Genomic DNA, 12,533 nt, shown 5'->3' with positions numbered 1-12,533 from the left:
TGCAACAGTTATTGAGCCTTTCTTTTAACAGTTTTAAATTTCAGTTACTGTGCACGTTAAAAACAATTTAGTCTTTTCTACGCCCATGTTTTGCTCTCACAGAAACCCGGTAGCAAGTAACAAAATCAAAAAAAAAAATCTCGGATTTGGATCGGTTCTCTCTGACCGATACCCGATCGGAGAAAAATGGCACTATCGGAGCCGATACCCGATATGAATATCGGATCGGCGCATCCCTAGTTTGTGATGGCTTGCCATGAATAAATCTTAGAATATTGGCAGCCGTATTCCGCTGTTCCTCTAATGAAGAGAGAGAAATAATCTTAGGACGGCAGCAGGACACATTAACCCTTTGAGGGCCGCTGTGTAAACTCACAATAAAGCAGCACAATTCGGTTAACTGGGTTATAAGCAAAAGGGCAGCATGCCATCCACATCAAGCATCCTTTTAGTTTATACACCTCCATTGTTTGTTTGAGGATTATACAGCACATACTGTACAATATGAAGCTGTTCTTTTTGATGAGAAACGTTTGTGTGATTCATCAAAAATAGTATTATAGTGTTAGCAATAGCAACATTTTCAGGTTCTGATTAAAACGATTTTGAAATCTTGATAATCAGATGATTATTTGCTGATAATCAGAACTTCAGCAAAGCAAGCTATCATTAAAGCAGCAGATAGTTCACCAAGTTTATGTTGACTGAATTTCTGCTCGCCATTCCATAAGCAATATGTCATTGCGGCTTAGGCAATTGCTTGTGATGAAAACTTGACAACATAGTATGTAATTTATTATAATAATAGAGTGCAACAGCCGGGTTCCACAAGTAACAAACTCCCATTCATTAAAAAAAAATTCAGTGATTTTTTTTTTTTTTAATGATAATTTGTAAACTTTTAAGGACAAACTGTGTGCTTCGAAGTTGATTATAGATGGTATATGGTGATATATTATTTTGTTAAAGCCATCAGCCCACATTATTTCTTATTTTTTTAAACTAATCCTTTCGGTTGAAAAAACTACATTACCCATGACTCTGCAAATCTCCATTCAGAGAATCGGAACAAGCAAATCACATTAAAAAAGTGCCACCTTAATCTGTATTCGATCAAAAGGGTGCTTCTACTAAATACTGAGCAAAGGGTCTGAATACTTAGGACCATGTGATATTTCAGTTTTTCTTTTTTAATAAATCTGCAAAAATGTCAACAATTCTGTGTTTTTCTGTCAATATGGGGTGCTGTGTGTACATTAATGAGGAAAAAAAATAACTTAAATGATTTTAGCAAATGGCTGCAATATAACAAAGAGTGAAAATTTTAGGGGGTCTGAATACTTTCCGTACCCACTGTACATATATATGTGTGTGTGTGTGTGTAGGTGTGTTTTTGTATACATAGTCAGCATTTCCATTGTTTTTATTTTAATTCTCATTTGCAATTATTTACACTGTCTTGTACCTGTATCTTTTTGCCCAATGTTCAAATACTTTTTTGTTTCAAATCAAGTTTGAAATGTTATGATTTGTTTTGTAGTTGATTGGTTTGGTTCATAGCCTATAACTCTTCAAAAAAGAAAGAAAGGAAAATGAATGGGAAACATACTTCCAGAACCAAGGCCATTGAAAAGTTAGCAAGCACTGTTGCACTTCGTTATAGTTCGTCCTAATGCAATAATATATGTACTATAGAGCCATTTTAACATCATTAACTGAAGCTTGTAGAATATGGCCTCTGAAGACTTGAGACATTGCGGCTTCCCAAAATCAGAATCAGAATCAGAATCAGAATCAGAATGAGTTTTTATTGCCAGGTATGTTTACACATACGAGGAATTTGTTTTCATGACAGAAGCTCCACAGTGTAACAGAATGTGACAGAACAAAAACAGATAATAAAAAATAGAAAAATAGAACAAGTAAATAAGGAATAAAAATATACAAATCGACAATTGTATGTACAGTATGTATCTACTCTCAAAATGAGAGTAGGCCAGAACTGGAGTTGCTTAATGTTCTTTTTTTCCTACACCACAATAATCTTGCTCTTTTTAAAGATTTTGTTGGAAGTTTGCCAAGCCAAAAAGAAAAGTACAAGTTACTTATATATGTACCCTAGTGTCTAAACCATCTCTACATGATCTTTATTTTCCTTGGATTTTCTTCTAGCTGGAGGGGCAAACAAAGAAAAATCCTGTTAGTGGTTTCGGCTTAGTCTATGTTTCAGACCTCCCCAAAAGTCTTTGTCAATCCATTCTCATGGTAAGCATACCGAGTCCCAATGGACACTAATGGCTAAGTAGAAACCTACTCAAACCACAAATGCGGTTAGCATAATAAAACAGTGGAGATCCAGATGAAGACAAGGAATGTTCTCATGTACTGTTCAAGAGGAATTTGTTCCCATTGAATTTGTTCTTGATTAAAGGCTACATGATTATTTCTTTTTAGTCTGTGATCAACAAATGGAATTTTTCCTTGTTTGCGCCCCCAGTTCTTCAACTAAGTTCAAATCAATGATCCACTGACCTGCAGCCAGGAGCTGATTGCTGGTGGAGCAAGTCTCTGTAGTTTTCCTTTTCCAGTTCTCAACCTGCCAATGATGATGATTCAGAGCATACAGTCATTGTCTCATTTATTCATACTGTTCTCTTACAGATAGAGGCTTACACAGATGGACACTCCTTTCAGGATTCTATTCCGTAATCTGTCTTTTTATGTGGTATTTAACTGGACTGTTTATTTCAGTTAATTATGCCACCTTTTAATACATAGTTTATATAAACAGTTATATATAAAATGGTTTATATGGTTTTGTATCATTTGAAAAATAAACATTTGGAACATGTCCAAGGCAATTGAAGTTTGTTCAATATAAGATGATCGAAAAATAATTAGAAAATACCATTTATATGTTAATTACATCCTAATCTTGGGGGTTCTCCAAGACGTTTTTGTTGGTAGATAACCAAATGAGGTTGTTGGGTGTATTCACATTTAATTGGAAATGTTCTCTGCAAACATTTTATTGACTCTAAATAGCATGTTTCAATACCAAAAACAGATGCTCTAATCCAAATAGTACCGCAAGACGGCTATCAAACAATCTGGAGCAGAATCAGTTCGTTCAAAATGTTAATCAGCGAGTAAACAGCACTTTCCTTAAAAATGCTCTTTATTATGTAACTGTGAGTGTGTTGTATATGTTTTGGTTCCCTTCACAGGTTTGTGGTCTTTTGGGTATTGTATTTATATATATATATATACAGTGTATATATAGATTGATAAATAGATACAGTTATGGATTTATGATTTAGCTTGAGTCCTTGTAATGTATAAAACTAACAGTTTATGTTAAAACAAAAAACAAGAAAAATAAACTGCTACTTTTATATATCTCTAGGACTAGGTCATTATGACTTTAACTTTTCTTTTTAGTAACTCATAATGGGCATTTCAGCAATATAGATGTACCTCTCTCTGATTGGGAAATCCATTAGACTTAATGATGTGTTTGTAGAACTGAACAGAGGCCTTGGGGTAGCGAGGCTTATTTTTGTTCCTGAAGTCCACATAATACAGGCCGAACCTCTCTGAATAGCCCTCATCCCACTCAAACTTGTCCAGAAGGGACCAAGCAGTGTAGCCCTTCACATTCACTCCATCCCTGATAGCTGCAGGATAACAACAAATAAAATACATCATAATTTGTACAATTTGTGACAATTCTGTCATCATTTACTCACCACCATTATGCCGTTCCAAATCCAAATCTGTATGACTTTCTTTCTTCTGTAGAACACAAAAGAAGATATTTTGAAAAATGTCAATTATACAATGACAGTTAATGGGGTCCAATATTGTTTTGTACCCCATTGATTTCCATTATATTGACAAAAACAGTTTAAACATACTTCAAAAGATCTTCTTTTGTGTTCCTCAGAAGAAAGTAAGTCATACTGATTTAAAACAACATGAGGGTGAGTAAATGATGACAGAATGTCCATTTTTTGGGGGGTGACCCATCCCTTGACTCATTTTTGGACTTTTACCTTTGAGCATCTCATTGATGTAAGCCTTGTAATACAGTATCCTCCAGTCATCACACAGTTCTGTGCACATCATCTTCTCTGAGACCCCATTCTCAGTGATGTAGATCATGGGGTTCCCATATTGAGTCTTTAGAAGGTCAAAAAGCATAATTCAAGAACTGTCAATTCCTGACATGATACTGTCACGAAGACATTACTAATAAAGATATATTATGAATGAAACAAGATCAAGATTCAGCATGAGGAAATGATATGAAACCGGTGCCTTTTAAACAATAACAGCGTTTGTGCACCTTTATAAATTTGAGCAGACGGCGGAAGCTCCAAGGAACCGAGTAGAGCCACTCCGACCCAGAATCAGGCCAACGTGGGTCAACCAACTCTGCTACGTCCCGATCTGAGAAGTAGGTGTAGCCACGGTTGGAAGGGAAGCTCTTTTGGGTGATGTAGCATGTGGTGAAGTGCCCCACGCCTAGGAAGTCAGAGGTGCCTTTGATGTAACTCTTCTCCTGAGAAGAAAAGGTGGGAAGGCGAGACGTTCCCAAACCCTGCTGTGCGCTTTTCCTCCCTTGGATACAAAATTGTCATTAATATGCTGGATTGTGCCATTCTTGACCTCACATAATCAACATCTACTTAGCAACAGTGCCTATGAAGTCCTTCATCACTTGAGGATAATCTCCATGAAAGATGGGTGTAGCAAACCAGCCAATGTAAAACTGGACATACTGTATCTCTCTGCAGCCTCAATGTCCTTCTGGTTAGTGATGTCCACAGGCTCTCCCCAGTCCCCAGACGGTGAAATACCCACCAAACCTAGAGAAGAAAGCAGCCAGAGGGTGTCATTTTTAATAAAGAGATACTGGTAAGCTCATACCTCTTTGTTTGTTTCGCCACTGAGTATCGTAAGTGTGCCAAACCTTAGCATGTGCCTGTTATTAATCCAACACAAACAGTTTTGTGCAATAACTCCATTCTGAAATACTATGGTACAATATTATGTCAAGGCAGTGATGTGTCACCTTAATGATGTGGTGAGCTGCTCTGTAGGCCCCAGTGCCCCTGAGCTTGAGTCCTGGAGCATGTTCTCCAGTTTCATATCCTTCCACTGCCACTGACTGACACACAATGAGCATTAATAAGCACATCCTTAACACATTTCTTTAATTTGCTGATATTAACTAGAGATGAATAGAGTGAGCATACCCAAGGGTTGTTAAAAATTATCCAGTATGCATGGTCCCCATAGTGTTCAAAGCAAAGATTGGCAAAGTCATTGAAATAATTAATCATGCTGATGTTCTGCCATCCACCATATTTCTCCTGTAAAACCTGTCCAAAATGTACAGACACGATGATAAATGATAAAACTTTTCTAAAAAGGTTACAGACTAATCCATTATTACTGCAGTCAATACAGTGGATGAATTCAATTCATTAAATGTGTATTCATCTTTTTACTTGTCAAATCTTGACATATTGTTGAAAGACATTGTTGAGAGGGTCAAGTAAATGTAAAATGATATCGAATTGGCTCTCTTTATTTAGAAAATGAAAAGGAGGCTGTGAGGGACAGACAAACACTCTGTTCTTTATTTTAAGAGTTGCATTAGCATAACTTTGAAGTTTGTGGTTAAAAAAGGTCTATTATTGCCAGTATGTAGGGATGTATTAGATGCAGAGAGATACAGTGGGTATAGAAAAGTGATTATTTTCTGTACCCACCGTATATGAAGCACAGCTCATACAGAAATCACTTTCTAACCTAGCAACTTGTTGGTCAACGCAGCGAATCCACATTACCAACTTAAACCCATTGCTAAATTTACGTGGGGAATTTTTTTCACCCTCACGCGAAACTCCCATTGGATTCCTTATGCACGTCTAATTTTTACAACACATTTTTTTCACAGTTTTTGTAATGTGGCATTATTATTATTACTCAACGTTGTGTTATCTGAACAAATAAAACAAAGTCAAAAACATCAGAGCCCACTGAACAGTCTGCTGCCTCACAGCCTTGTTTTAGTTCAAATTAAATATGCCATTTTAGATCTATTCATCAAAACGTTCTAAGAGAGGTTTAATAAATCAGAATATATTAAATAACGCTTTTAATAGGCCTATTGGATATATGCAGCAATACACACCTGTGGCAGGTCACAATGGGAGTGATATTGTGTTCAAGCAGCTCATCAATAAGAGCACCATAGTACTTCACTCCTTTTTCATTCACATGGTCAGTTGCAAATGCACAGAAGTGGAGCACAAATATAATGAGAATTTATTAATAACAAATATCTCACGTAGAGCCAGCAGTACAGATACTTACACCTGATTCCAGTTAGCATGATCCTGGGCCAGGAGATGGAGAACCGATAGTGATTCAGATTCAGCTCTTTCATCAATGAAATATCATCCTATACAAGAAAATGAAGCAAAAATGTTGTTGCATTTCAGCTGGGGCATTTCATAGTCAATGTCATAGCAAGAACCAACATGGTCACCTTGATTTTGTAGTATCCCTCACATGAAGAGTCTCCAGTATCATTCAAGAACGTCTTTCCCTTCATATGAGTGAACACATCCCAGATGCTCAGTCCTTTCCCATCTTTGTCCCAGGCTCCTTCTGTTTGATAGGCAGAACTACTGGCGCCCCACGAAAATCCTGACAAGTGAAAATCAAAATTCCCTTGATCTTTTGACATATCCTGTAAGTAAAAAACATCCTGTAAGTTTCAGAACTCAAAACCTTCTCGTTAGTCTAAAAACAGTTTATATTGAAGCCAATCTGCAAAAACGACAGGTTGTGGAATGTGCCACTTTATGTGCGGCTAAACAGAAAATAGCCTATTACTTCTAAATTATGTTTTTTGATGTAAAAATCTTGATAACATTATGAGTGGACCTCAGAGAACAGTACAAAATAATAATAATAAAAGGCAGATCATGACCCCTTTAAACATTATTTCATGTGAAGTCTAAATTGAAGTGTTATTTGTCAGTTAATGTACTTAACTTTTATCATTGATATCCATGCAGATCAATTAATATCCCAAAGGCCATAGTGGCTGAGAAAAGAATCTGTATGGTAATGGTGGGGATCATACCATTTGGAAAAGTGCCATAGTAGAAGGAGTCGTGGTTGTTCGCTGACCAGTCGAAGTCCTCAGCCGCAGACAGACAACACCAGCACAAGCACATGACACACTCGTCCAACACAGTGTGACAGCATCATATCCCAGATCTCAGCTCCAGCTCAGTGACTCTCATCAGCACCACACTCTCCTGATCTGAGAGGTAGTTACTCTTTCATTAGACATGATTCAATTGATCACTGTTGCTGAACAAAGCCATTTGCCCAGTAATGAATTACCAAAACATATTTTTCCAACATCCAGAAAATAAAAAAAATTCACATTCAAATACTCCTGATTTGAACATACCTCTCAAAGAATTTGCATTGATTCCTGATGGAAATGCCTTTTAAAATCAATGAAAACTATCCCACACCTTGATATCACATCCAAGTTTGAAGGTTGCCATACAGTCTGTTATCGTTTAGCTTGGGTGACACAGCACTGTGCTGTACTAAAGGTGGTCCCATGACCCCAGTGTAGACCCAGAAGCCTTCCTATTGAGGGTCAATGGACTGATCACATTTTGCAACGGTGGACAGATTTCTTACAAATGAGGGTTTCACTCTGTACGCAAAGTTAATGTTGGAGGCTGATACTCTTGTGTTTACTTTAACAATTACAGCATATGGTGGGATAAACTGACTCCAAATATTATACAACAGGTTTCAGATCTTACTTTGATTCTTATGTAGAGTTATTGTGACTTTAAGTAATGCATACCTTGTATTTTAGCAAGTAGTAATGTGTGAAAAGCAAATGCAGGAAAATTTTAAAATTAATTACATATTTAAAAAATTGTGATGTATCCACAAACCTTGCTTTCTATATATTTTTTCTCCAGACCACAAATTATGCTTTTTTTCTATAATATTATTAAAGTGCAAAATAGATTGTTTTAGAAATATGTAGAAATCCTATATATAGTACAAAATAAATGTAAAAACATACTTATTATTTTTTTTTATATAGAAAGTAAGGTTTGTGGATATATCAAACATTTTTTAATTTGTAATTCAATTTTAACAATGTAGCAACTACACTTCACAATAAGAGCAGGTTCTGGAGAAAAATTATGGCACAACAGTAGATAAATATAAAGATAAGCATGTATTAGCATGTACCTTTATTAGGTGTAATGTAAAAATGTCATTCACACATCATACACTTACATGAAGGCAACACCAAAACACCTAACCAAACAAACTGCATCACTCTGCTAAAGAAACAGTGCTAAGTTGAAGTGTTTTTAAATGCAATTACGCTGAGCACTTTCTTCAAAATCCGCAGAAAATATGTTTTTCATCTAAGAAAACATAGGAACTCTCTGTACATTAACAATGCTGCACGTGAAGTACAAAAAGTTAGAATACTGGCTCAGCTAGAACAATTGTCATGCCCATGCATACACAACCTGTTCCACACACTCATCCAAATAGAAAAAAAATACCTCTACGAGTTCACAAAATGAACATGTACATACATAATACTTATCATCAGCATCATAATAATAATGCATTCAATCTGAAAGCAATACAATACAATATTAAATAAAGCCTATATAGTACAGCATCTCTTGGTGAACACCATGAAATAGAATTGGTGCCATCTTTAATTTATATGTATTTAAAAAAATACATAAAGTGCAGGCTTGGCCAACAGCACAGTAATAAAAGGAGTTGTATTTGTGCTACACATACTTCTGGAGGATTTTATAGATGGGTGAACCAACAGTTTATCTAAAGCAACAGCAATCTAAGACAGAGAGACAGTTGTAGTCTCTATCAGCATGCCAAATGTGCAGACTACACACCTAAACAAGGAGTCAATTATAACGCTGGCTTTGCAGGCACAGTCAGTAGTCATCGTCGTCATCTTCATCTTCTAGCACCATATCGAGGTCGACATCTGCATCATCATCCTCATCATCATCCTCTTCCTCCTCTTCTTCTTCTTCCATGTCATAGTCTGTTTGAGCACCTAATACTAGTTTGGTCTGGTTGATCTCAGTCTCATCGTCTAGGTTGACTTCCACCTGTGTGTTAAAGATCCATTGTTTAAAAAAAAAATAGCTTTAACAATTCTGAAGAAAGTCTCTTATGCTCACCTGGACTTCATTTATTTCATTAAAAATACAGTAAAACTGTCATATTTGGAAATATTATTGCCATTTATAATTCTATTTTAATATATTTTAAAATGTAATTTATTCCTGTGATGGAAAAAGCTGTCATTATTCCAGTCTTCAGTGCCATATGATCCTAATATGCTTATTTGGTGCTCTAGAAACATGTCATATTATAAACAATGTTGAAAATAGCTCAGTATGTTTTTTTTGTGGGAACCATGATACATTTTTAAGGATCCTTTGATGAATATTTGAAATAGAAATCTTTTGTAACACTATAGATGTCTTTACTGTCACTTTTGATCAACTGACTGTGTCCTTGCTGAGTAAAAGTATTAATTTCTTTAAAAAACAAAACCTAACTGATCTCAAATGTTTTGAATGGTAGTGCACAGTAAATCCAAAAACTTTATCATAATTTAATCTTGTGTTGTTCTGACCTGATTGTGTCATGTGAACAATAATGATTCAGCGAGTTTTAACGTACTTGACTACAAATGTGAATTTATGATGCTTTTTTCCATTATGGAGTTTTGCAATATAAATCACTATTCACATTTGTTGTACGAAAGGCAAGCTTGGAAATTCTGCCTAGTGTTTCATGAAAGAAATAAAATACATTAAACAAAAATAACAGGTTAACAGAAATAATAACAGAAAATAGGAGCACAACATATTATTTAACTTATTATTACTTTTATTACTATAAAATATTATTGAGTGTACTACACTACTCAATAAGTATCACCAATGTTTTTTTGTGTTGTCCTTTTGTTTATTTACCTCAGGGGCAGGGACTTCATTTGGGCTTTCTTCAGACTGAGCATTTATCATAGACCTCAGAGTCCCTTCCTCAAACTGATGAACATAAAGACAGTTTTAGTCAGTTCTATGCATAGAGACCACAATGAAATATTTACATAGGATTGTTCTTACCTTAAGTCTGTTGAGCTGATCTTGCAGCATGACTTTAACTTTCAGAAGAGTCTCCTCTTCCTTTTTGAGCTCCTGGAGGCGACTCAGCATAGTGGATGAGTATTTCTACAGCATTACTGCACACAAAAGAACAAGAAAATGTCTTTAGTTTGCTCTATTACAGGGCATGGCCTCGGGATTAAGAAACAAACACTTACTGCTTTATATGAATTACAAATTATTTTTAAATAATGTGGAAATGAACTGTAGACTACAGTAAGTAAGATCAAATCGGAGATGGAATTTGTAATCGTGCTTGCTGTTTGGTTCATGAGTACATCTTGTTCCTGATCTCCTGTGGTTTAAAGGTTGCTGTTGGTTTTCCTGTGAATTTCGCTGTCATTCCATGAGTTATCGAGTTTTATTCAGACCTTTAATAGATATGTAAATAATGCATCTTCTAAACGGTTACTTTACTGACATTTTCTAATGTAAAACCGTGTGGGAACACATCTTACAATAATGTCCTATGCAGACTCAGCTCATTTAGCAAGCATGCTAGCGGAAATAAATACAGTTACAAGCTATTTATTTCGTTTAGTGTCACTCATAGCTTTTTTAGCCTCATAAACCAAACGACTTGACTTACTTTACTGGTTCAGCACGCACTGAGGAAAGTGCATGATTTCGAATAAACTGTTAATTTATTTTCCTCTCAACTCCACAGTTGTAGCATTCTGAAGAACAAGTCACGCTCACTTCAACGCGCATGCGCATAAAGCACGTGAAAAGTGCCGCAGGTCTGAACTGTCCAGAGTCATTCTGCTATAGTTCCCTTTTATTATATAATATAAATAAAAAGACAATAACTATACATAATAATGTAATAATAATATTTATTTTCATATATTTTATATAGTTCTAGATTTCTAGATTGAATATTATTTTCATATGATATAATTTTATGTTAAACCTCCTGGGACCCAGGAATAGACTTTTGTCTTCTGTAGTGGACATTATATTTGAGTGAATTTCTCTGAGAACTTGCATGTCACAGTTTTAAGTCTGGATGTCCTGTACAGAGCACATTCAGGGCTTTTCAGAGATACCAAATGTTTGGAATTTTCCCCATGACTCCTTGGTCTTTAAAAATAGCTGATATTAATTTAGTGATCGAATTTAACACTCTTATGGAAATATGACAATATTTTGTAATTATCATTTACATCTGAATTTTTTAACTGTTTGTCATAAATCAACATCTCATGAAAATGTTATGGGGTTTCAAATCAAAATATGACTTTCTGTTACGAAACAGGACTGTAATGTCCACTGTAGAGGACACCAGGACTAAAAGCATGTTTATTACGCATTTTGGGAGACACAAGAAATGAATAGGGAAATAATTTTCAATATTCCTATTCATATATTAGATATTATTATGAAAATGTTGCCCATTATTACACTTGTTTTTTCATTACATGTTGCCCCAAGAACACATTAATATGCAAATTAGATACAGTGTATAGATACTGTACATTGGATACATTGGGAAAACCCATTTATGGCCATTTTACACACATACCTTGTTTTTGCCTATTCATGTTCATTCATGTCTTTTTATTTATTTATTTATTTTTAATTGAGTCCTGGTGTCCTCTACAGAGGACATAGCATAACATAAAATAAGCATAAAATAGATTTTTTTTCTATTTTAGTTTAGTTAAAATTTGTTTCATATGCTCTAAACAATGTAATGACATGAAAAATTACTAAATTCACAAAACTTATTTTTTATGAAAATGTTATGGGGTTTCAAATCAAAATATGACTTTCTGTTACGAAACAGGACTGTAATGTCCACTGTAGAGGACACCAGGACTAAAAGCATGTTTATTACGCATTTTGGGAGACACAAGAAATGAATAGGGAAATAATTTTCAATATTCCTATTCATATATTAGATATTATTATGAAAATGTTGCCCATTATTACACTTGTTTTTTCATTACATGTTGCCCCAAGAACACATTAATATGCAAATTAGATACAGTGTATAGATACTGTACATTGGATACATTGGGAAAACCCATTTATGGCCATTTTACACACATACCGCATAAAGTAAAATAGTATATCAAATCATTCTGTTATATCTTTCATTACATAGTTGAGAATCCTCTTTATACAAAGTTTGGTATAAAAAAATTCTGAAACCTAAAAATTGATTAGTGATAAAAAAAAATCAATTGATTTAGCCTATTTATGTTCATTTGTGTATATATATATTTGTATATA

The 12,533-nt window shown here is 34.9% G+C and overlaps 2 protein-coding genes and 1 pseudogene across 2 annotated transcripts in view; 1 reads left to right on the top strand and 2 right to left on the bottom strand.

Moving 5' to 3' along the window:
• Positions 1-2,759, top strand: part of LOC107583774 (protein zwilch homolog) — a 12,156-nt gene extending 9,397 nt beyond the window's left edge. The window contains exon 19 of the mRNA XM_016270086.1: positions 2,662-2,759. The gene's annotated coding sequence lies outside the window, so the exon portion shown is untranslated. The remainder of the gene's footprint in view (positions 1-2,661) is intronic.
• The window catches only part of LOC107583775 (lactase-like protein), a 9,233-nt pseudogene extending 1,940 nt beyond the window's left edge, over positions 1-7,293 (bottom strand).
• Positions 7,294-8,807: 1,514 nt separating this feature from the next.
• LOC107583772 (snRNA-activating protein complex subunit 5-like) lies at positions 8,808-11,037 on the bottom strand. Its single transcript, XM_016270084.1, has 4 exons — positions 10,885-11,037; positions 10,257-10,372; positions 10,104-10,178; positions 8,808-9,227 (listed from the first exon to the last, which is right to left on the bottom strand). The coding sequence occupies exons 2-4, from the start codon at positions 10,344-10,346 to the stop codon at positions 9,048-9,050; spliced, it is 345 nt and encodes a 114-aa protein (XP_016125570.1). The 5' UTR covers positions 10,347-10,372; positions 10,885-11,037; the 3' UTR covers positions 8,808-9,047.
• Between the last annotated feature and the right edge of the window lie 1,496 nt (positions 11,038-12,533).

The sequence above is a fragment of the Sinocyclocheilus grahami genome, unplaced genomic scaffold (assembly GCF_001515645.1).
Source record: "Sinocyclocheilus grahami isolate Dianchi unplaced genomic scaffold, SAMN03320097.WGS_v1.1 scaffold55.1, whole genome shotgun sequence".
NCBI lineage: Eukaryota > Metazoa > Chordata > Actinopteri > Cypriniformes > Cyprinidae > Sinocyclocheilus > Sinocyclocheilus grahami.
This window is presented reverse-complemented; position numbering and strand designations above follow the sequence as displayed.

Coding starts and splice junctions, on each gene's coding strand:
- LOC107583772 (XM_016270084.1), bottom strand. CDS start 10,346: ATGCTGAGTCGCCTCCAGGAGCTCAAAAAGGAAGAGGAGACTCTTCTG. Junction 10,179..10,256: donor ATCAGCTCAACAGACTTAAG/GTAAGAACAATC, acceptor TATGTTCATCAG/TTTGAGGAAGGGACTCTGAG. Junction 9,228..10,103: donor ATGAAGTCCCTGCCCCTGAG/GTAAATAAACAA, acceptor TTTAACACACAG/GTGGAAGTCAACCTAGACGA.